Here is a 22,253-nt window from a genome sequence, read left to right as displayed (position 1 = left end):
GTCCCGGGCGCGCTGGACTCGCGGCCGGCGGCGCCGGGCCGGCCCGGCCCTTCTGCTGTCCCCGGACGACCCGGCCGGTGAGTGCGCGCTCGGGGGGCGTGTGGAGACCCCCGCTGTTGGGCCGCTGGGCGATGAGCCCTTTGTTCTCGGGAGGCGCCCCTCCCCCACAGTGCCCGCGGCCGCCTTGCGGTGCCGGCACCGGCCCCTCCCTCCCCCGTCTGGGGTCTGGGTGGTCTTTGTCTCTCTCTCCCTTGGAGCTCTGGCGCGGGCCTCTGTCCCCCTCGGCCCGCCAGGAGCCTCGCGGAGCGCCTCGCCCACCCCGGGAGGCACCGAGCCAGCCCCCGGAGTCCCAGCGGGCCGGGGCGGCTCCGAGCTGACTCACTGCTGTCTCGGCAGAGGAGGGCCCTGCCGGGAACCGGCTCCTGCGCCAGAGACCGGCAGCAGGCTGGCAGCTGCCAGCATGGGCGGGCACTGCCGAGTACCAAGAAGGGGAAGACTGCCTGAGCCCCGAGGCTCCTCACAGAAATGCCCAGGCTGCAGTAGAGGAAGGCCAGGACCTCTGCCCAGGAGTGTGCCCACCCAGCTGCCCACTCCCTGGACTTGGACACCACTGGCAGCCGTGCCCCATCCTGGAACCATCACCCACACTCCAGCTCCCAGAACTTGTCCCTGGCTCTTAGCAGACCTGGAGGGGGAGTGGCAGGACTGAAGGAGGGCAGGTTTTGGCAAGGGGATGGGGTCCTGGGCTGTGCGGATGCTCCGTGAGGGAGCTGGGGAGTGTTCTAGCCTAGTGCGTGTATGTGGAGAGTGTAGTTCCCTGAGCCTGACAGAAACTATGCATTCAGTGCTCCTACACCGTTTGCATCCATTCTGTAAGGGCCCGCACTGCATACTACGTGGTGATGCTGTTCTCAGCCCAGCACTGGCCCTCGGACTGCCGGCTGAAAGCCACTGTCCTAGTCCTGTCACCTGGGTGTGGCTGGGTTTTGGGGTGGACAGAAAGGCGTGTGCAGGTGCTGTGTGCTCCCCCCAGGACAGCCCAGTATGGCTTTTGGACTGTTCCAGGGCTTTCCCCCTTCCAGTGGAATCCAATTCTTGCTCCTGTCCCCCCCCACACACACCTCCCCCCACCCCTGCTAAAGGTTTTTTTTTTTCCCTCTCTCTTTGGGTCACACCTGGCTCTGCACTCAGGAATTACTCCTGGTGGTGCTGGGGGATCCTGTGAGATGCTGGGGATCAAACGCGGATTGGCCGCGTGCAAAGCAAATGCCCTCCCCGCTGTGCTATCGCTCCAGCCCCCCGCGCGCCAAAGGGTTTAAGTTTCAAGCAGTTTCTGGAAGGAGCCAAGGCAGAGGACTGTCCCAAGCACAGCATTTATTGCTGACCTCCTGGCTATGAGACTCTGCCCCGGTCACTGGCTCAGCCTTGGCCTGAGCCAGTATTGGCTGGCGCTGTTTTCTGGGGGTGCCCACCCTGGGCCGCCCCACATACACCCAACCTTGTCCCTGGGTCCAGACAGCCCAGAAGCCACTTCTTTGCCGATCTGACCCCTTGAGCAAACAGCACCCCTCCAGCAGCTCCGTCTCTCTGCAGCACCCACCATACCAGGCGGGAGTCGGTGGGGGTGGGGCCCCATGTACACACCGACCGAAGCTCGCCGTTCTTGCTAGCCCCCCTCACCAGGAGCAGAGCAGCTCCTCCCGCAGGGTCCTCCGGAGCTCCTGGCTGCGGAAGGCGTAGATGAGGGGGTCAACAATGGAGTTGCAGATGATGAGGGTCAGGGAGAGAGGGAAGTTCTTGAAGACGCAGCTGCAGGCGGGGTGCTGAGGGCAGAGCACGATGAGGGAGAGGTGCAGGAAGAAGGGGCCCCAGCAGAGGAAGAAGGTGCCCAGCAGCATGGTGAGGGTGGCCGCGCCCTTGAGGCAGAAGCCGTGGCGGGTGGGGTGCCGTGCCTTGTGGGGCCGGGGGGTGCCCCGGGTGTGCTGGCAGGCCCGGGCGAGCATGTGCAGGTAGAGCACCGCCATAAGCGCCAGCATGGCCACAAAGAAGCTGATGAGGCCAAGCAGAACGGCCGTGTGGTTGTAGAAGGCCACGGAGAGGGTGCCGGAGAGGACACTGGCCGCCCAGATGGCCGCCATGGCCCACCATGCCCGAGGCAGAGTCACGATGCTGTGGTACCGCAGTGCGTAGAAGATGGAGATGTAGCGGTCCACAGCGATGGCCCCCAGGAAGGACAGGCTGGACACCATGGAGCTACAGAGCAGCGCGTCAGTGGCAGCGTCCAGCTGCTGCAGGGCTGTGGCCTGGGGGGCCAGGGCACTGGCTTCCAACAGCAGCAGCACAGCTGTCTCCAGAACGCGGCTGCCACTCACCAGAAGATCGGACACGGCCAGGCAGCAGATGAAGAAGTACATGGGCGAGTGCAGGGCCCGGTTCTTGGCGATGGCGGCCACCACCAGCACGTTTTCCACCAGGCTCACCAGCCCCAGGCTGAGGAAGAGCCCGTCGGGAACCGACACCTCTAGGCACCGGGGCCCCGTCAGGTTGGTGTCCAGCCACTCCCTTGAGGTCCCTTGCACAGACATGGCCGCTCCCAGGAGCGGGAAGGGGGCCGACTCCTCCGGAATCCGTTCACAGGCCCACCAGGCTGGCCGCCTCACCCTCACCCTCTGGCTGGACAGAGGTCAGCCCCGGCATGGCGGCACTGGGACAGTGCCAGGACGTCCCTCGGCTGGGGTCTTGCTCCTGCCCTGTCCTTCCCTGCAGCTCCGGTTCTCTGGCGCCTGCTGTCCCCTATCTCCCCAGGCTAGAGATGTGCGGAGGTCCCAGAAAGAATAAAATCATTCTCCGACTAGTCCACAGAGCCCCTCCTCCTTGCAGCGACCACGTGATGGGCATGTTCTGGTGAATGTCTCCGGCCCCAGGGTTGAGTGGACGACTTCCCCCACGCAAGCTGGCCAGTCCCCCACAAACCTCAGCTCTTGTTGGCTGCCCTTTCCCTCTAGACCCTTGTTGTTCTCAGAGGGTCACCTTCTGCCTTACAAGTTGCTAGGTTGGACCATCTGCCATCCTAGAAGGGCCAGCACAGCTGCGGGGACACCCCACTTCCTCTGCGGAAGGGCAGGAGGGCTGGAGGCACCACTTCAAAGGGAAGCCTGTGTGCAGTCACGCGGTGCTGGAGTCAGGCAGTCCCGAGTGGCCGCAGGCCACTCAGCCCAGCCCAACCCAGATCCTTGCTGACTTTCTCACGGAAACTTCCGCAGACCGCAGACTACCCTTGCAAGCAAGGTGGGAGGGCAGGGCTGGCTCCCAAACATGTGTGCCCCATTAAGGCAGTTCCTATGACCACCAGGTGGTCCCAAGGCCAGCAGAGGACTCAAGGGCTAGGGCGCAGGCTTCGTGTGTGCACGCCTGGCCTCAATTCCCAGCACCACCAGGTGTGGACCAGAGAAAAAGACAACAATCACAAAACAAGGTTCACTCCTTTTATCTGCATTGTGCTGCTGCGTCAGCGCTTCTCCTTGGCATTTGCTTTTTGCGCTATGTTGAGTACAGCATAAGCAAAGTACACGGGATATGAAGGGTTCTGGACAGAGGCAGCAGCATTGAGCACCTGGCTTTGCTCAGCACAGACATACCCATCTCTTAGGTCTGTGGCACCAGGCGCACATCAAGGTGTTTGGGTGGAGAAACACAAGTTTCTGCTGAGTAATCAGGTGTGGCCAGATCAGCTGAGCCCCACACCTTCCTTGGGCGGCGTGGGGAAAGTACTGGCTTGGCTTCCCAGGCCCTTGCCTGGTGAGAAACCCAAAGGGCACAAACCGAGGCATACAGATGGCACCGGAGGCACTCCTGGTTCCACTGCTGCCTGCCTGAGCCAGCAGCCCCCTTCTGGGACACTTAGACTGCAGTTTCTGGCTCCTGCAATGAGGCCGTTGAGTGCCCTGGCCACCCCAACCTTCCCCTCCCACCCAGCCTGAGACTTAAAGGACCATGAGCACTGGGGAGCTACAGACAAGCCTGCAGCCCTCCCAGGAGCAGCTTCCAGCGCCCACTGGATGTGTGAGGCCTCAACTGTGGGGGGAGTGGTTGCAGGTCCAGCAGTTAGGGCCATGAGAACAGGCCACACCTACACTCTTCGCTGTTTGGTGCCCCTGGAGAAAGAAGTGACATGAGGCATCTGGGACACAGGAGCGTATGGCTCATGTGTATCCCATCCTAAATGGGTTGCCCTGCTTTCACAAAGGGCCCCCGGACAGGCTGGGTCTGCTCGGCCATGACAGCCTTGTGCTGTTCCCAGGACCATGCTGTTCCAGGGCCTCCAGAGGGGTGGCTACTGGCATGTGGGCACGAGTGCTGTCCAGTTTCCTTAGTGGAAAAGGACTGGGGTGACCTGTGCAGCTGAGGCCAGCCTGGACCCAGCCTTTCTGTGCTTCATGACCTTGAAACACTGGCTCTTCCTTTTTCAGAAAAATTATTTTGGGGGGCAGAACAATAGCACAGCAGGTAGGGCACTTGCCTTGCACATGGTGGACCAGGGCTCGGTTTCTCAATTTCCAGTGGCCCATATGGTCCCCTGAGCACCGCCAGGAGTGATTCCTGAGTGCAGAGCCAGGAGGAACCCCTGAGCATTGCTTGGTGTGACTCCCAAACAAAACATTATTTTGGGGGAGGGAGACAGGCCAAACCTAGCACCTCAGACATGCTATTTGGCACTGCTCCCTTGTCTGCCCGGGCCTTTTATTTTGTGTCTGGAGAGGCCCACACAGAGCAGTCTCAGGGCTGATTCCTGGCTCTGTGCTCGGGAATCACTCCTGGTGGGCCCTGGGGACCATATGGTGTGCTGGGGACCCAGGGACTAAACTCAGATTGGTGCAAGACAAGCAAGCAACCCACCGTACTACTGCTCTGGTCCCTGGGCTTTTAAGTTCTCACCTGACAGTGCTCAGGGGTTATTCCTAACTCTGTACTCCTGGTGGGCTTGAGGAGGACCATGTAGGGTGTCAGGATCAAATCCAGGCCAGCTGCGTGCAAGGCCAAATCCCTACCTGCTATACTGTTACTCTGGGCCTTCATTTTAAAGCATGTTGACTCCCGCTTACAAAGTGGCTGCACTTGTGCTAGAAAGGGCGGTCTGTAGCTCTGTCTTAACCTGTTCTTCCCAGGGTAACACCCTTTCTCACAAGACCCCCACTGGTCTGGGCTTAATGGCACAAGCTAGCGACATGCCCTTTCAGTGCACTGGGGAAGAGGGTAGGGGTGTATGAAACCAAGATGGGACAGTCTGCCCGACTCACATCTCACCAACACAGTTATGGCAGCTAAGGCAGGTGTGCTGAGAGCGGACGCCTCACCTCTGGGTTCTGCTGATGCTGCTCTCAAGGCACAGAGCCTTCTGTGGCCTCCAGATGGGCTCAAAGAGGGAGCTCTGGAGCTGAGCTGTCTGGACGATGGGATGCCCCTCCTGACACCCCACCTGCCCTAGTGGGAACCCTCTTCCTTGCCTGATGCACCTCAGGGTTGCCAGGCAGGCACCATCTTTTCATACAGGTCCACCCGAGGAGTGCCGCCAGGTGCCTGGCAAAACCTGGCACCCAGATTGACACACTACAGTGGTCACTCCATAGAGGTGGGAGTCAGTGCCTTGGCCTGGAACCCAGGGGTATCCCTCTGCAACCCCAGCCCCAAGCTGAAGGCAGCGGGAGGATGTGCGGTGGTGGGGGCCTGTGCTGGCCCCACCCCAGCTGGGAAAGAAGCCACACAGTCTGACCCATCCACATTTATGGGGACAGAGGCACCGACCACAGTCTGCCTCTACTTCAGGGAACTGGCCAATTCCGACCAGAACAGAAATCAGGAACATAATTGTACAGGTTGGGTTCGTCCCTCAGTCCCACTCCCCATCCCCCTCGGGCTGGTCCTCGTGCGGTGCCTCAGGGTCTTGGAAGTGGAAGTTGGCCATCATGTCCCGCAAGGCCAGCATCAGCCTGTTCAAGCCGTGGTTGAGGTTCGGACCCCCAGCCCCTCCGTCCTCTGGCCTCTCTCCCTGAAGCAATGAGAACTGTCTGAGCAGGGCTGACCAGGGGTCCGGGCCAGCAGTCTGCCCAGTACCCTGTGGACAGAAGCACCAAGCAAACAGCCCCTTGTCTGGAGGCCCAGAGGGGGCTCACACGGCCACCCCCCCGCCAGCTCGGTGAGTAGTCTCAGGCAGGCACGTCCCAGGTCCAGAGGAGGCTGGACAGAGCGATGGCAGAGGCAGCGCCCCCACAGGTGACGTACCTCCGCAGTGTAATTCGGCAACAGTGATCGGAAGAAGAGAGCAATGGTGTTCCCGTGACTTACCGGGCTCAGCCTGAAAGAGAAAGCCCAGAGAGGTGTGCGGGGGCTGGGCCTTCCCGAGCAGCAGGTATGGAGAGGCAGGGCTGCGTAGTGGGCTCCTCCAGGGCCCGGGAGGGGTGGGCTGTGGAGTCCAGCCCAGCGGAAGGGCCTGAGGAGGAGCCTGTTCAGCTGAGGGCTTGCTTTTGAGCTGACTCGAGCCGGAGCACGCTCAGGGCACGTGCAAGAGTGCAGGCCAGTTCCACTCTGGGCTAGGAGTGGCTGTGCGGGGGTGCTTCTAGCTCCTGCAGGATGACCACTGTCAACTAGACACACTCGGCAGCAGTGTGGACCTACGACTTGCACTGCAGAGCTGCCAAGGACACGGTCAGCACAGGGCACTGCTCTGCAGCCTCAAGCTTCCTGGACCTACCCACTGATGTGGAGAGTAATTTCCATCCTGATCTACTGCACTGTGACTGGCCACTCCCAAGGAACACACAGTCCGAGGTCCATGGAACCTTCTGGTGGGATCACTTCATGGGACACATGCACTCCTGGTCCCAGCTGCGAGCAGCACTGGCTCTGAGGTTGGAAACGGGACACGCGGATGGGAGCTGTCCTGGGGATGGCTCTGGGCGGGGCAGACGGAGCCTCACTGGCTGCCCTGCATGCTGCCCCGACAGGACCGCCCCACCCGCCCACGCATTGGCAGCATTTCAGGGCTGCTCGTCGGGGGCGGGGCATTCCTGGTGACACTCAAGTGCTGAGTCTGAGGATCCTTCCCAGCTCCCTGGCGGCTTTTTTGTTCTGAGGCCACACCCAGTGCTTAGAGCTTATTCCTGGCTCTGTGGTCAGGGATCACTTTTGTCGGGCCCAGGGAACCATATGGATGCCAGGGATTGAGCCTGCGTTGGCAGCATGCAAGATAGGCAGCCTCCCCATTGTGTTATGGCTCCAGTCACCCGGCGGCTGCCTACTGTAGCCATGATTCTGTATTTATTTGGGGGCCATGCCGGAAACCACCCAGGCCGTCCATATGCACATGTATGTTCAGTCCTCGAGACATCTCTCCAGTCCCCTAGAAGCTTCATACTGCATTTCTGATTTTCCCTTTTGAGGAGGCCACACCCAGTGGTGCTTGCTCAGAGTTAACTTCTGCCTCTGCACTCAGGGACCACTCAGAGGACCATAGAGGGTGCTGGGGATCAAACCTGGGTCTTCTGTGTGCAAGGCAAGTGCCCCGCCCTCTGTACTATGTCTTTGACCCCTACAATTTTGATTTCATGCTTACTTCTAGATTCTATGCTTTGCCAATCGTATTGGTCCCCCCCCACTCCCTTTGAGCAGAGGGGGGTCTCACTTCCGCTTCCTGCCGTTGCTCCAGCATCTGCTACAAACCCTATTGGCGACAAGCCAAGGGCGGAGCACGTGCTCTCACATGAAAAGTCCAGGGTTTAATCCCCAGCACCACAAAGACAAAGAATGAGAAAGAAGGAGCTAGGGAGGACGTGGTCCAGGTGACACTCTCAGGGGACTGTGCTTCTGTCTGGAAGGAGAGCGAGCCCAGTGGCCTGAAACACTGACCTGGGAGCCGGCTAAGCAAAGGAGCAGAGTGGGGGGAAGGGGTACCTCTCTGGTCTGACGTAGGAGTAGATGGTGTCCAGGGGAGGCAGAGGGTCAAAGCCCATCACAGACTGCGTGGTCACGTCCTTCAGAAAGGGACACAGAAGGAGAGGCAGTCTTTCAGCCCACTGCTGAAAGTGGGAGAGTCGCCAGCCAGAGCCGGGCCACGCCCACCGGCAAGGACCCTGGGCTGGCTCAGAGGGCAATGGCCTGGCCGTGGGCAGAAGCCTGTGGCAGTGAGGAGCTGCACGCTCCCCACTCAGGCCTGCCAGGATCTTCTCCCACATGTCAGCCTCTTGCGTTGGGGCAGCGGACGGCACTGCACTGAACCCAAAGTCAGGCAATGACAGGCAGGGCTCCAATGGGCCCGCCCTCCCTCTGGCCCAAATGTGGGGTACACATTAGGCTCACCCGCCCCCTCCTCAACTCTGCTCCTTACCGGGGGTAGGGCAGCCACCGCTTCCTTGATCTCTGAGAGGACCACGTGGCGGTGGATATTTCTGGGTGCACGCTGGTAGAGCACTTTCCTCCTAGCACCCAGAAAATGAATCAGTGTGTCAGTGTGTGGCTCCATGAGGGTGGCGGCAGCCCACACCACCCCGCTTCCACTCACCTGCTCTCACACGCCTCCACAGCAGGGTCCCCTGCATCCACGGCCTGCAGCACCGCGTGGACATTCTCCTCCAGCCAGCTGATGGTGGCCGGTTCCTTCCAGAGGAAGTGGGACCGCCCGAGGTACAGGCTCACCAGCTGGCGCAGCGCAGGAGGCTGGCTGGGAGAGGGCAGGGCTGGTCAGCTGACACCTCAGGTCCAGGCGTCCCCAAGCCCACTGGCACCTGTGGGGGGCGTCCAGGGTGTGCCTGGCAGCACGGAGCAAGGGGCTGCTGCTGCGACACTGTCAGAGGTGGGGGCAGGGATGGGATATTTGGAGGAATGTCAGGAAAAGGGCAAAGGAAAGAGCCCACCGCCCACCCTGGTTGGTGAGGGGCCAAGGCGGCTTAATTCGCAGGAGAAAGTCACCAAAGGGGGCTCTGCTGGAAAAGCACGCTGAGCAGTGCAGGGGCCACACCAAGTGTCCCCTCGGCCTCCCTCAGCTCCCCCAGTGGCAGCCTGGGCCACATTCAGTCTACCTTATCTCAGCCGCAGGTCCGAAGAAGCGGTGGTTGGCCACAGCAGAGTCAGGTCGCACGCTGCAGTACTCCAACAACGGCATGAGCACTGTGGGCGGAGCAGAGCAGAGGCCATTACATGTGCCGACCTCCCCACCTGCAGCGCAGGCTGCACCAAGGGCAGCATCAGAGAGGAGGAGGCGTCCTGGGAAACAGCACGTCCTACCGACTGGCCCATAAGGGAGGTGCAGGGTGCCCTGGCCACACCGAGACCTCCACAGACAGCAGTGCGGCCTCAGGGACAGAGTCCCAGAGAGCAGATTCCACGTGCCCTGTGCCCACTCGGTGCTGCATCTCAACTGGAAAAGGGGTTCAGGTGAGTCGGGGTGAGCTTGGTGCGCTCTACAGGACCTGAGCAGCCTGGCCACCACCCCAGCGCTCACTATTGCTGGGACCTTCCCTACTACCTCACATCCACCTTCTGCCTTCGCCCTGTCCTTCTGAGGTGGGAACCGTGGCTGCCCTCCCCTGGCCAAGCACGCAGCAGCTCATACTCTGATAGGGACAATCGAGAGCCCTAACTAAGCCTTCAGCCACAGGAGAGAGGCCACTGGGGGTGGTGTGTTATAAAAGCTACTAGTGGAAGGGAGAGTGGGCCCCTTCCTTGGACCACGGACCCCCAGAAGAGTGAGCGGAGAGCAGCCGTCAGCCCTGAAGGGAAGGCAGGGGAACGCCGGGCAGCCCAGCATGACCAGCTCCCTCAGATCTTCTCCAGCCAATGAGAAATGGATTTGAAGAGAAAAGCTCACAGCCCAGGGCGCCGTCAGGCACCCCCGCCCCTCTACGATATCTCCATGTGTGCTGCTAGGCTCATATTTCTCTGCAGAGAACAATCTTCTAAGACAAACCGTCAGTGGGCATGACAGGCCTCAGGGCCTATGGACAGCAGGCTGCCAGATTGGGCCCCACACTGCCCACACAGTGGGTCCCTGCCAGCACATGCTGGGGTGGTCCCTCCAGATCAAAGAGCTTAACTGAAGCCCCGGAGCACAGCTCTGCAAAGGGAGGGAACCCAGGACCGGCCCCAGGACCGCCTGGTGCCCTGAGTACCACTGGATATGGCCCCCAAAACAAAGGACGGGAAGTATGTGAAGATTCCTCCAGCTCCGGGCCACCCACCTCCGGGGAACATGACGAGAGCCTGGCGGATGAGGACAGACGCCTGGTCTCGGGCAGAGCTGACCTCCTCCTCCGGCAGGTCTGACTGCTGACTCAGCAGGAAATAGGCCAACGGCACGGAGAAGGCAAAGTTGGGGAGCTGGGAGAGGTTCCGGTGTGCCTGTGTAGGAGAAGACAGGACTAGGCCCTCTGGGGCGCCTGGCTCTCTGTGAGTGGCACCTGTTGGAGCCAGCTTCCTCTCCCACCAAAAGAAGACCAAAAAACCCTGAAAACAGCAGCCAGTGATAGGACAGCACATAGGGCACCTGTCTGCATGTGGCTGGCCAGGTTCCGTCCCTGCTACCCCATGTGGTTCCCTGAACACTGCCAGAAGTCAGCCCTGAGCAAGGCAGGGTGTGGCTCCCGAACAAAGAGGCCATCAAAAGAGCCTGGTTGTGTGAAGGGGCCATTCAGCAGGCAAAGTGACAGAAAGAGGAGGAGCGGGAGGGCTGGGGGGTCTCCACACCAAGCCCTGGCCCAGCCCACTCCAGGGATACACCCTGCCAGTGCTAGTCTGAGCTGTCTCCTGGGAATCTCTGTGGAGGAGACTCCTAGAGTAGTGCTCCTCAGAGCACTCTGCCCAAACCGCTCACTTCATTTTCCACAAATTTAGAAACAAATGCTCTGACCATCCAAGCAGAGAAATGGGAAAAGGCTCATCTGTACCAGTCTTTGGGTGGGCACTCAGCAGCTTTCCAGGTCCTGAAAGGTCACCCCTCAGCATTCGAGGGAGCAAGTGTCAGCCACAGCCGCAGCGTCAAGAAAGCAGGTGCATTTCTGTGCCTCCTTTCCCCTCCCGGCAGGCTGCACGACCACACCCATCCCTGGAACCACTGCTGTGTGCATGGCACCCCGTGCACACCAGACTGGGCGGGCCTCACTCACCTCCCACTCCTGGAAGAGGCGGATGAGGTACTCGTAGTTGCGAGCCCGCAAGGCCAGGTGGTCCACCAGCAGCAGCATGCACAGGGGGTCTTCCTCGGGTTCCAGACTAGAAAGAGACCCAAAGTGGGCTGGCGTGGACACCTGAGGGGCAGGGGCCCCAGGGGCTGGGTATGGTGCACGTACCTCAGGATGAGCTTGCAGTACTCCAGCGCTGTGCGCGGGCAGCCTCGTTTCTCTAAGAAGCTCATCTGCTTGTAGAGAGCCAGGTAGAAGCTCCTAGACCCAAGACAGTTCTGTGTGAAAGCGGGCAGCAAAGCCCCAGCAGCCACGGGCCCCCTTCTCGCTGGACCTAACCGCTGGCAGTCACACGGGGTCCAAAGACAACCAAACTCATCTGGTATTTGGAGCCTTCTGCATTCTGTTTACATACTCAGAGTAGGAAAGTTGTACTGTGATTTCAGTCGTGAACTGCCCTCCAGGCTCAGTGATGGCAGGGGCCAGACTCTGGCCTTATCTATGACCACAGCTCTGTGACTAGTATACAACAACAACGTTTCAACCTGTGCCCCAAAAAACGAAAACTTGAACTGGAGGACCAGAGAAGAACGCGGGTCAAAAGAACCCCCTGCTACCAACGGCCCTGGCTCCATCCACAGCACGGCAGGATCCCTTGAGCACCACTGGGGATGGTACCCCCTTCTAGTCCCCTCAAAAGTAACAGTCTAATTGGAGACAAAATGAACAACAAAACCAAGAGATGAAACTCAGAGCTGGAACAGTGCAAAGGAACTGGAGTGTCCACTGCACCATGTCCAGGGCCTACTCCAGGAGAGGTAACATCTCGAGGTGGAGGGGCAAGCTGTACCCACATCCCACCAGGTAGCCCCTTAAGATCAAGTAAAGGGTTGGGGCTGGAGAGATAGCACAGCAGGTAGGGCATTTGCCTTGCATGCAGCCGACCCAGGTTCGATTCCCAGCATCCCATATGGTCCCCTGAGCACTGCCAGGAGTAACTCCTGAGTGCAGAGCCAGGAGTAACCCCTGTGCATCGCCAGGTGTGACCCAAAAAACAAACAAACAAACAAACAAAAAGATCAAGTAAGTAAAGGGCAAGGGGTCCATGGGGGGGCAGCAAGAGCCGGTGTGAGCATCAGAGCTCAGCTGCAAGAGGTACCCAGGCAAGAGAGCAGGTCAGAGTGAGTGGACCCAGCTGCCCCTGAACCAGTGACTGCACCCTTCTCTGCCAGAGTCCCAGTATATTCTAGACCCACAGACGAGGCATGCCCACAGTGTGAGGGAACAAGGCTGGACACCAGCATGGTGGACTGGGACACTTAAGCCCTGGCCAGACTTCAGCCTCTGACACTCAGGCTTCCCCATGGACTCAGCTGAGCTCCAGACCAGGTACCCGTCCCCACACCCCAGGGACCCGTCACCTGTTCTCAGGTCTGCGGTAGTCCAGCCGGCAGGTCCCACTGGTGAGGCTGAAGAGCGGGTGTAGGGCACACTCCATGCTGTACAGGGCTCGCTCTGCAGACAGCAGGGCTGCATTAGCGCTCGCGCCCAGGCAGAGGGCACCACTCTACACCTGCCGCTGCACAGGACTGGTTTGCTCCAGCACCCCTCCAGTGTCCACCCTCAGGCAAGGTCAGCCAGAAAGGAGCGCTCGGCTAAAGGCCGACCGCAGCCCTGGGCGAGGGGCTCTGGCTCAGGTCGGGGCCCTACCCACGAGATCTCGGGCCATCTCCTGGTCCTCCTGGAAGCGGCAGGCGTCACTCAGCTGCAGGAGGGAGTCCACGTGGTAGGGGCTGGTCTGGAGCAGCACCTAGGGGCACCGGCAGAACTGACAGCTTGTCCACAACACACAGCAGGCCCAGGCCCGCCCACCTTCCTCTGGGCACTGAGACTGGGAGCTGGTCACAAGACACCCTCCTCACTCCCCGCTCCTTGGAAGGCAAGCGCCAGTCCACAGCACACTAAGGCCTGGCTCAGCTCAGAGTCGCCGACACCTTAGGGTGCGCAAATGGGTCCCCCAGGAGGCCACCCAGGGAAACACACCACGATGTTGTTTGGCTCCATGGAGTCCACGGCAGCCAGGAACTTGTACTGTGTGTGCTGGTACTCCTCGCTGTGCTCAAACGTGAAGGAGGACAGGCCTTTCTTGGACTCCAGCAGCCGCATGGACAAGCCTGAGGGGAGAGCGAGTGAGCACAGCCAAGGCTGGGCCTCTATACAGCCCCAGAAGCACCACACCTTCTCCGTGGTCTCCTGGGGACATGGAGCACCCACAGCCCAGGGGACAAGCAGAATTCGGCCCGTCCACACTGCTCCAATTCAGGAGCTGGAGACTGGACCCTTTCCACTCTGCTCCTGCACCAAACTCTGGAGGGTGGAGTCTGCCTCCCTGGGGGAAAACTGAAACCTTCAGATTCTCCTTTTGATAATTTCATGGAATTGGCCAGTGGGTTCCAGGCTGTACCAGAGAGCACAGACCCCAAGAGCCCCCAGACGGCCGCTGCTCAGGCCTTCCGCTCACTGCCAGGATCTAAGGTGTCTCCCTGCATGTGGTCACCCCATTCAATCCCTAATACCACATGGCCCCCAAGTACAGCTGGGAGACACTGCTGGAGGCAGGGTGAGAACAGAGCCCCGGACCAGTGAGCAGGGCTGCAGGCCCCCTCCACAGTGCACGCCCCTGTCCTCACACTCACCCCACATATCCAAGCCCAAGAACCGTCGGGTGCTCTCTGGATGCACCATGGCTCCTTAAATATCTCTGTACAGTCGCCACTTTTCATTAAATTATGTTTTACTAATGTGAAACAAAATACAGAGTATCACACTTTAAACATGATTTTGGCTGCTTCCTGCAGGGCAGTTCCCACAGGAAAAGGCAAAGACAGGAGACAGGAAAACAGGGTCGGGAAGGTGTGGAGCAGATTCGGGGGCTCTGTCAGCGGCAGCCTGCGTCGCAGATCCTGGCTCAGGGGCCTCGTGCTGGCCTAGCACAGCACTCACCTGGTCTGGTATACCGGGGCCAGGTGCTCTTGGGGGTCGTCAGCCACGTGCACTTGGGGTACACACGCTGTCTCTGTCGCGGCCTAGAGAGAAGAGGCAGGAGCTTTGCCTTTCCTTAGGCAGCATCAGCAGCACTGGGACTGAGAGCAAACTAAGGGCTACAGCTGTGGGCAGACCCAAGGAAAAACAATGCAAGGTGGGAGGGGAAAAAAGAACATCACGGTGCACGTCCAGCAAGAAGCAAGGAAAAGGTCAGGGGCGCCTGGAGACCGAGGGCACGCGTGCAGACACAGCAGAGGCATCTGTGCCTGCCGCCCACTCCAGGGACCTCATTGGACTATTGGACTATAGGCTCCTCTTAGAACAATGACATACAGGAATGGGAGAGCTAGGATACCGGGGAAGACACCCACTCAGGTCTGAGCCCCGCCAAGAGTGATCCCTGAGAGCAGAGCTGGGAGTCAGCCCTAAGCACAGCTGAGAGTAGCCCCCAAAATAAAACAAAAATAAAGGCAAATGGTGACAGTGAAGGGAAATGGCAAGACTGCTGCATCTCAGCACGAAGTCACTCTGGAAGGAAGCTGCTAAACCACACACCACCTACCACACAGGCACCCTCCCCTCCCCCCCCCGAGAGACAGTTCCCAGCAAGTGGTCTCTGATGGAGACTACCACTCTTGCCATTAATATCTGACAGAAGCAAGAGCAGACATAAGGTCATGAGGCACTGAAAGTAAATCACGGGGCAGAGAGAATACAGCAGACAGGGCATTTGCCCTGCTCAAGGCCAATCTGGGTCCCATCCCCGGCACCAATAACGGTTCCTTTAACACAGAGCCAGGAGTCAGCTCTGTGAACCACCAGGTATGGCCCCAAAACAAAACAAAAATAAATCAAACCACTGGATAGGAGCACCCAGCTCAATGACCCAGGAGAGAAAGACGGACACCTTGGAGTAAGAATGTCCCGACTTTTCAGAGAAGCCATGATGCTATGGACCCTTTATCACAAGCAGTCACACAAAGCGCAAAGCAAACTCTGTCAGAAACACGAGGAAAGGGGCTGAGAGCGAGGGCAGCAGGAGAGTGTTTGCCCTGCACACAGCCGACCTGGGTCCCCTCGTTCCACATCTGTCCTGCCAGGAGTGAGGCCTGAGCACAGGTGGGCATGTTCCCACTGCCAATACAGGAAAGAGTGAAGAAGCTGACATGCCCCACCTGTCTCTGACCTAGGGAGCAGAAGCAGAACCGCCAGTGCCACTGTTCATGCACACCACACGTCAGGCAGTCAGACCAGAGATCAGTTCAGGGGCTTGGGAAGACCCAGCGTGAGAGCACAGACCCCCAGATCTGCCTCCAGAAAGGGCCATGCAGGGCTGAAGACAGTCCATAGGTAGGGCATTTGCCTTGTATGCAGCCAAGTAGGGTTCCATCCCTGCCACACCACATGGTTCCCCAAGCACAGTGAGCAGTGATCCCTGAGCACCAAGTCAGGATAAGCCTGGAACATCATTAAGTGTGGCCCTAACATGAAACGTAACGAGCCATGCAGAGAGACATAGGGGCTGTAACCACCACACCAGGGCACACACTTGCCACCTGGAGTGAGCAGCTGACCTAGGACACCAGGCCCAGGACTCCCTATGGATACTGCAGCAAACCCTCCTCAGTGGCTCTTGGGGAACAGGGGCAGAAAGAGACAATTCTGAGATTCCTGAATTGTTTTATAAGCATTTAGTTCTATAATGAGAAAAAGTGTTTGTGGCAGGTGAGCCCAGCTGGAGTGGGGAAGCAGAGCACAGGTCCCGAGACACAGCCCACACAGCGCGTCTCAGACTAAGGGCAGCTGTCAGTGTGGCTAACTGGGAGGCAGGAGGAGCCAGGCTGAGACCTGAGGTGGCAGGAAGAGCTGGCAAGTCGGGCACTTCCAGAATGAGTCAAGAGCTGAAGTGTGAGCTGGAGGCCGAGTGAGGGTAGGCCCCTCAGACCAGAGACCCTCGGGGCTCATACTGCCATGAAGCCGCAGCCATTCCCTGGACTGAGGCTGCCTTGGGAGGGACGGAGGGGAGGGCTCACCTCTGCTCCCCAAGGACCGCTCGGGCACCAAAATACCTCTTCAGTTCTGTGTCTGGATTCAAGTGTCTAGAAAACCAGAAATTTCAAAGGAAAATGAAAATTAAGTCCTTTCCAAAAACTTCTGGGCCACTGAGACTGACAAGAGCCCCACAGGGCAGAGGCAGCTCTGACACAGCCCCTGCAGCCCTCACGCTGTCGGGGGTGCTGCACCTGCAAGGCCAGTGCTGGGTGGGGCACTGCCGTCTGTCTGCTATGGAAGACAGACCCCAGAAACTGCCGGGGTTTCCCTGAAAGGGGCGGACACCCATGAGCCACCAGCCTGTGGCCCCGGTGAACCATGAAGGGCACCTTTGTGGCACTCAGGAGAAAGATGCCACTTTCTCCACTAGCAACAAGTCTGTGACAGGGGCAGGGCCTCATTCGGATCCATGCCAGGATGACAGTTCAGGGGCCTGCAGAGAAAGGTCCTCCAACAACACAGCTTTGGCTTGTGCTTTACTCCTGAAAGGCTGCAACAATCGGGGCGGGAGCGGGGGTGTTGGTGGCGACACGGCCAGGAGGGAGCGAGCACCTGTGCTCCACGTAGAGGATATGCTTCTTGGTGCTTAGGGGCGGCGGGCCAGGCCGGGCCAGGCCACTGCTGTCTTCGATCCTCTCCAAGATGCGATCAATATCTTCTAGTCCATTTTCCTAGGAGTCCAAAGAACATATTAAAACCACAATCACATCAGCTTTACTATAAATATTGCAACAACATTTGTTTTTTCTGTTTACAAAGAACAAGCATTATGGCATGTTTACTTCTGAGAGGTGCAGAATGCAAACACCACACATCGGACAACATTCAGAAAAAGAGCACTGCCCAGAGGAAGCTCCAAGCAGACAAGCACAGGACCACAGCACCCGGATTACTAGGTGCTCACCTCTGGAGGACGGAACAAGGCCTGGGACTGGGCCGAAGCTAGAACCCAGCTCTTTCAGGACAGACAGTCAGGTGATGGGACCAGAGCGACAATGCAATGGGACAAGGGTGCCCCTCCCAATGCAGAAGCCCCCTTCTGTGGGCAAGCGGCCCAGGCCTCGAGATGAGTGTGCACACAGAAGCAGAACTGGGTAAGAAACCGTGGCTTTTCGAGTTTCCTGACCTCAGTTCGACTCCTGGCGGGAAGGCTCACGGTATCAAACGGAAACCAGGCTGTCTGCACAACAGCAGACGTAGAAGCCAACTCCCACTAGGACGCACATACCCAGCTTTCTCCTGCAGAGTTTTTCTTATTTTTCTGTTTCTTTTTCTTCTTTCGAAGTTTGCCACTTGCATTAGACTAACAAAAGAAGCACATTTTTAAATTGATAGGACAGAGATGACCTACAGCAGTGAGAACCAGGCTGTCAGCTGCAAGACCGCAGAATGCATCTACACTCACGGATCCTCTCCCAGCACCCCCAGACCTGACCACCTGCTCCCCTGCCTCTGACTTGGTCCTTGACCCTGCTGGCTCAGCCAAGGTCTCCAAACTGCCCTCACCCTGGTCCCTCCTGATTCCTTCCTCAGGGAAGCCCTCAGAAGCACTGAGGGCTCCCTGTCAGTGTGGCCTCCCTACTAGAGACCCTCTCCCGTGCCACACCCCCTCACAGCACCAGCACAGCTGAGGAGCAGTGAGGAGCTCGCAGCTGCAGAGCAGGAGCTGACACTCCAGACGCTAATGCCTCTGCAGGCTCTTCTCACCAGCCACGTCTGAAGGACCCGGAACAAAAGTGGTCAGGCTCCCAGGGAAATAACAGTCTGGAGATGGGAGGAGCCCCAAGCGGCCCACCTGCTCGAGGGGTGCGGCCTTGCCAGAAACCCCTCCATCGCTCCCAGGCTCCGCACTTCCGCTCTGAGCCCTCCTCTTGCTGCCCGATGTCACAGGGGGGGTAACGAGCGGACACTCAGCTCTCTCCCCGTTCACCATGGGGCCCTCCTCCAGGTCCTCGATGTCTATCTGCAAAACAGTGGGAGAGAACAGGGCGTTGGGTCGTTCTGTTCTCAGGATGGTGAGCGGGGCCCAAAGCAGCAGAGAGCAGGGGGTGGCATGCTCAAGGTCGCTCTGAGCTGTCGTGGGAGGACCACGGATGTCTGCCGCACCAAGCAGGGTGGCTTCTGATCCCAGAGCATGCAGGGCTCCCAGGAGTCCATCCCAGACCCCCATGAGGAGGCACCCTTGAGAGCAGAGTCCGGAGTCAGAGCTAAGAACTGCTGGGTGTGGCCCAAAAACCAACTGCCCCTGCAAAAAAAATCTCCAACAGATAAATATGGCCATTTTACTGGTTTTCTCTACTTCATTTCATCAATTTTTTAAAAATCTGTACAGATTTTTCTCTCCTGCACATGGGTTTGATTTGGTTTTGGGGTCACTACTGGAGATACTTGAGGTACCATGCGATGCCATGGATTGAACCCAAGCTCCCACATGCAAGGCATGTGCTCAGTCCACTGTGCTCACCGACTATCTTACACACACTTGGAGTCTGAATGACCTTTCTTCTTTAAGACAGAATTTCAATATGATTTTGGGGGGGCGACACCCTTTGATGCCCAGGAGCCACTCCGAGTGGTATCTGGGAGACCACATGTGGTGCTGGGAATAGAACTGGGGTCAGCTGAGCACAAGGCAAATGACTTAATTGCTGTACTCTTTGACCCCTAAGGTGTTTTTGAAAAATATTACACCGTTCTCTTCTGATATAGCATCTGTGTGTGTTTGTGTGGATGTATGTGAGTGTGCATGTATATACGTGTATAAGCGTGTATTGCATATATACGTCTATGGGTATGTATATGTGCACATATATATTTGGGTATGTGTACACATGTATGCATGCACGTGTGTCTATTGTGTACATATAGATGTGTGACATGTTTACTTGTGGATGAGTATATTTGTATATATTGTACAACGTACATATTGTATATGTTGAATATATTGTACAACACGCATACATCGTACAATGTACAATGTATTCACCTATGTATGAGTATATGTGGCCATGCATATATGTATTATGTATGAATATGTGTATGTGCATGTATTTGCATGATCATGTGTGGATACATGAGTATATGGGTATGAGTACACTGCTGTGTATGGGTGTTATGCATGTATATGCGCTGCATATGTTTATGTGTCTATGTATGTGTTTATGCACATATATGTCTGTAAGGGTGAGCATATTTGTATGCAAATGCATGTTATATGTGCATGCACACATGTGTATGAGAATGAATATGCATACACATGTGTGCATGGCTATGTGCTCACATGTACATTTCTGTGTGTATATATGTGTGCATGGGTATATGTGTACTACATGTGACTGTGCACATGTATGGGTGTGTGTATGAGTATGGGTCTATGTATGCATGCGTGTGTATTGGTATAAATGAGTGTGTGTACATACGTGTGTGTATATATGTAAGCAAATGGATGTGTATGGGCACGTGCGAGTATATGAGTGTATGTGTACAGATGAGGGTGTAGGGGTGTGTATGGCTGGGACAGAAACCAGAGGATTTGCTCCAAACAGAAGGAGTATACCCTCTACCACTGCTACCACTGAGCTGTAATCTGGCGCTCTAATACGAGACTTTTAAAAATTCTTTAAAAAATGCATTTATGTTATAAAACTCATTGCTGTCATTTGGATAATACGATCACAGCAAAGTTAGCATTTACGATTCTGACATAGTCTAAGCACTGCACGCCCAATGCCATGCTGTGCCCAATGCTCTGCACCCTCCTGTCGCTGATTCTGCTCAGGCTGACTCCCTGCTTCAAGCATTAACCTCAGTTTGGTAACTCGAGGCCAAGGGTTTCTAACATAGGATTCGAGATTACAAAGTTCCCTTTAATCATCGGTCAGGCTGCAACCCACAAATTTTGTTATGTTGTGTTTTCATTACTATTCTTTCAGAAGAGACTGAGAGAAAGTGCAGCAGGAAGCACTTGCTGAGCATGTACCTGACGTGGTTCAATGCCCAGGACCACACAGGCTGTCCCCCCGACCCACCGCAACTCCCGCAGGAAATGATCCCTGAGTACAGAACCAAGAGTCAGCCCTGAGCACCGCCAGATATGGCCAAAAATCAAAACAAAACACAAAATCTCTCCCAAGACCAGTAACTCCATGGGTGGGAACTCATGCTGCATGCTGGAGGCCCCATTCTGAACCCTGAGCAATATATGGACCCTTTGCCCCTTGGGAAAAGCCCCTGAACATTGCTGAGTGTAGCTCAAAAATAAATTAAAATTATTATTTTTTTTGCTTTTTGGGTCACACCCAGAGATACACAGGACTTACTCCTGGCTCATGCACCCAGGAATCACTACTGACGGTGTTTGGGGAACCATATGGGATGCTGAGAATTGAACCCGGGTCGGCCGTGTGCAAGGCAAACGCCCTACCTGCTGTGCTATCGCTCCAGCTCCAAAATTAAAATTTTTATCTCGGAATCAGAGCATAGTGCAGCAGGTAGGCCACTTGCCTTACACACAGCTGACCTGGGTTCAATTTCTGGCATCCCATATGGTCTCCAAAGCCCATCAGAAGTGATCCCTCAGCATCACTAGCTGTGGCGCCCAAACAATAAACCGCCAACACCCTGCCCACTCACCTCCCCAACCCCGTCCATTTACCTGCCTTTCTTTGCCAGCGACAAACACCCTTAAGCCCGAAGGCCTAAACTTGCCTTGTCGATGGCACTACCTCATCTAAGCAAGAGGACAAACTGGCCCACTTCCTCGGAGAAGCGTGCCACAGCAGCTGTGCACAGATGTCCCTCAGATCTTAGTGACTGTTAAGGGGCAACATGATAAACGGTGCACGAAAACAAGCTGGCGAGAGAGGACTGGGACTAAGGCCCTTGCCCATGTGGGTGGACACCTGGAGGGACCCTTGGGAGAGAGCCACGAGCAGCCTTTGGGGGCCAAAACAAACAGGAGCAGAGCGCGTGCCTTACACGCGCACCCCATCGGGTCCCCGGAGCCTGCCCGGAGTCCCTTAGCTTGAGCTGCCAATAAAGCCAAAGAGAGCGTCGGGGCGGCCGGCGGAAGTCACAGGACGTGGAGAACGCGGAGAACAGCAGGAGCGCGGGGACAGCGGCCGCAGCGGTGGGACGCTCAGCCCGGAAGCCCCGCCCGAGAGGCCCCGCCCCGAGAGGCCCCGCCCCGAGAGGCCCCGCCCCGAGAGGCCCCGCCCCGAGAGGCCCCGCCCCGGCGACCCAAACCTGACCGGCCCCGCCCCGGACGCGGCGGCCCGCCCCGTGACGTCACGGCCCCGCCCGGCGACCCGGCCCTGACCGGCCCCGCCCCGTGACGTCACGGCCCCGCCCCCGCCGCTCGCACCCGGCCCTCCGGTCGCCCCCGTGCAGGGACCCACCAGCTCGAAGCGGTTGTTGACTCGGACGCCCTCCTTCCCCGGGGGGCGGGGGCGCCGGCCGGCCGGCTCCCGTCTGGGGCCGTCTTCTTCCGCTTCCTCGTCATCGCGGAGGACGAACTGCAAGGCGCTGGGCCCGAGGGGCTCCTGCCCGCGCTGTTCCCCCCTCAGCCTCCGGAGGGCCCGGCGCGACATAGGACCCAACGGCCGCTGACGTCTGGAAACCGGGAGCAGGCAGCGCAGCGGCGAGCGTGTGGCGCCTGCGCGCGGCGCGCCCCGCCCGGGAGGCGTTACAGAAGGCCGGCACTTCCGGCACCTCCGGCACTTCCGGCGGAGATCTCGCGCGACCGCGGCCGCGCGCGGGCGGGAGGCGCGGGCGGGAGGCGCGGGCGGGACCGGGCGCGGCGGCTCTGGTGTCCGCGTCCGGCCGCCGAGGTTTTGTTGCGGGGGGCGGATATGGCGGAGTGGACAGCTCGGCCCGCCCGGGGCTTGTCGCGGAGGGGTGCGGGACCCAGCCCTGGGCCCGGCGCGAGGCCCGCGCCCGCCCGGAGCCCCGCCACGCAGAGCCGCGCCTGCCCGAGGCCGGGCGCTCGAG

The 22,253-nt window shown here is 58.2% G+C and overlaps 3 protein-coding genes across 9 annotated transcripts in view; 1 reads left to right on the top strand and 2 right to left on the bottom strand.

Annotated features, from left to right (window-relative positions):
• Positions 1-22,253, top strand: part of VPS9D1 (VPS9 domain containing 1) — a 98,930-nt gene that overhangs the window by 987 nt on the left and 75,690 nt on the right. The window lies entirely within an intron of this gene.
• Positions 1,652-2,585, bottom strand: MC1R (melanocortin 1 receptor). The gene has a single exon (XM_056136159.1). The coding sequence runs from the start codon at positions 2,583-2,585 to the stop codon at positions 1,677-1,679; it is 909 nt and encodes a 302-aa protein (XP_055992134.1). The 3' UTR covers positions 1,652-1,676.
• On the bottom strand, positions 3,578-21,945 carry TCF25 (transcription factor 25). Of its 7 annotated transcripts, none has more exons than XM_056136267.1 (18): positions 21,662-21,945; positions 18,061-18,228; positions 17,494-17,568; positions 16,818-16,936; positions 16,247-16,312; positions 14,172-14,254; positions 13,212-13,342; positions 12,879-12,978; positions 12,590-12,683; positions 11,337-11,429; positions 11,154-11,259; positions 10,230-10,389; positions 9,072-9,159; positions 8,555-8,713; positions 8,381-8,471; positions 7,948-8,027; positions 6,280-6,352; positions 3,581-4,154 (listed from the first exon to the last, which is right to left on the bottom strand). In XM_056136267.1, exons 1-18 carry the CDS (start codon positions 21,851-21,853, stop codon positions 4,071-4,073), a joined length of 1,962 nt encoding a protein of 653 aa, XP_055992242.1. In that variant the 5' UTR covers positions 21,854-21,945; the 3' UTR covers positions 3,581-4,070. The 7 variants fall into 7 exon arrangements, 5 of the variants coding, with proteins under 5 accessions (XP_055992244.1, XP_055992242.1, XP_055992241.1 ...); XM_056136266.1 differs by lacking the exon at positions 3,581-4,154 and adding an exon at positions 5,767-6,046; XM_056136269.1 differs by lacking the exon at positions 7,948-8,027 and having other exon boundaries at positions 3,578-4,154.

This window comes from Sorex fumeus, unplaced genomic scaffold, assembly GCF_029834395.1.
Source record: "Sorex fumeus unplaced genomic scaffold, SorFum_2.1 ptg000122l, whole genome shotgun sequence".
Classification (NCBI taxonomy): Eukaryota; Metazoa; Chordata; class Mammalia; order Eulipotyphla; family Soricidae; genus Sorex; species Sorex fumeus.
The sequence above is the reverse complement of the archived record's forward strand: the minus strand, read 5'-3'. Positions and strand labels throughout refer to the sequence as shown.

Excerpts from the sequence above, each read along its gene's own strand:
- MC1R (XM_056136159.1), bottom strand. The coding sequence starts at position 2,585 with ATGTCTGTGCAAGGGACCTCAAGGGAGTGGCTGGACACCAACCTGACG.
- TCF25 (XM_056136265.1), bottom strand. The coding sequence starts at position 21,853 with ATGTCGCGCCGGGCCCTCCGGAGGCTGAGGGGGGAACAGCGCGGGCAG. Across the intron at positions 11,430-12,589 it reads TACCGCAGACCTGAGAACAG|GAGCTTCTACCTGGCTCTCT; the intron begins GTGACGGGTCCC and ends TCTTGGGTCTAG. Across the intron at positions 8,714-9,071 it reads GGACCTGCGGCTGAGATAAG|CCAGCCTCCTGCGCTGCGCC; the intron begins GTAGACTGAATG and ends GCCCTCTCCCAG.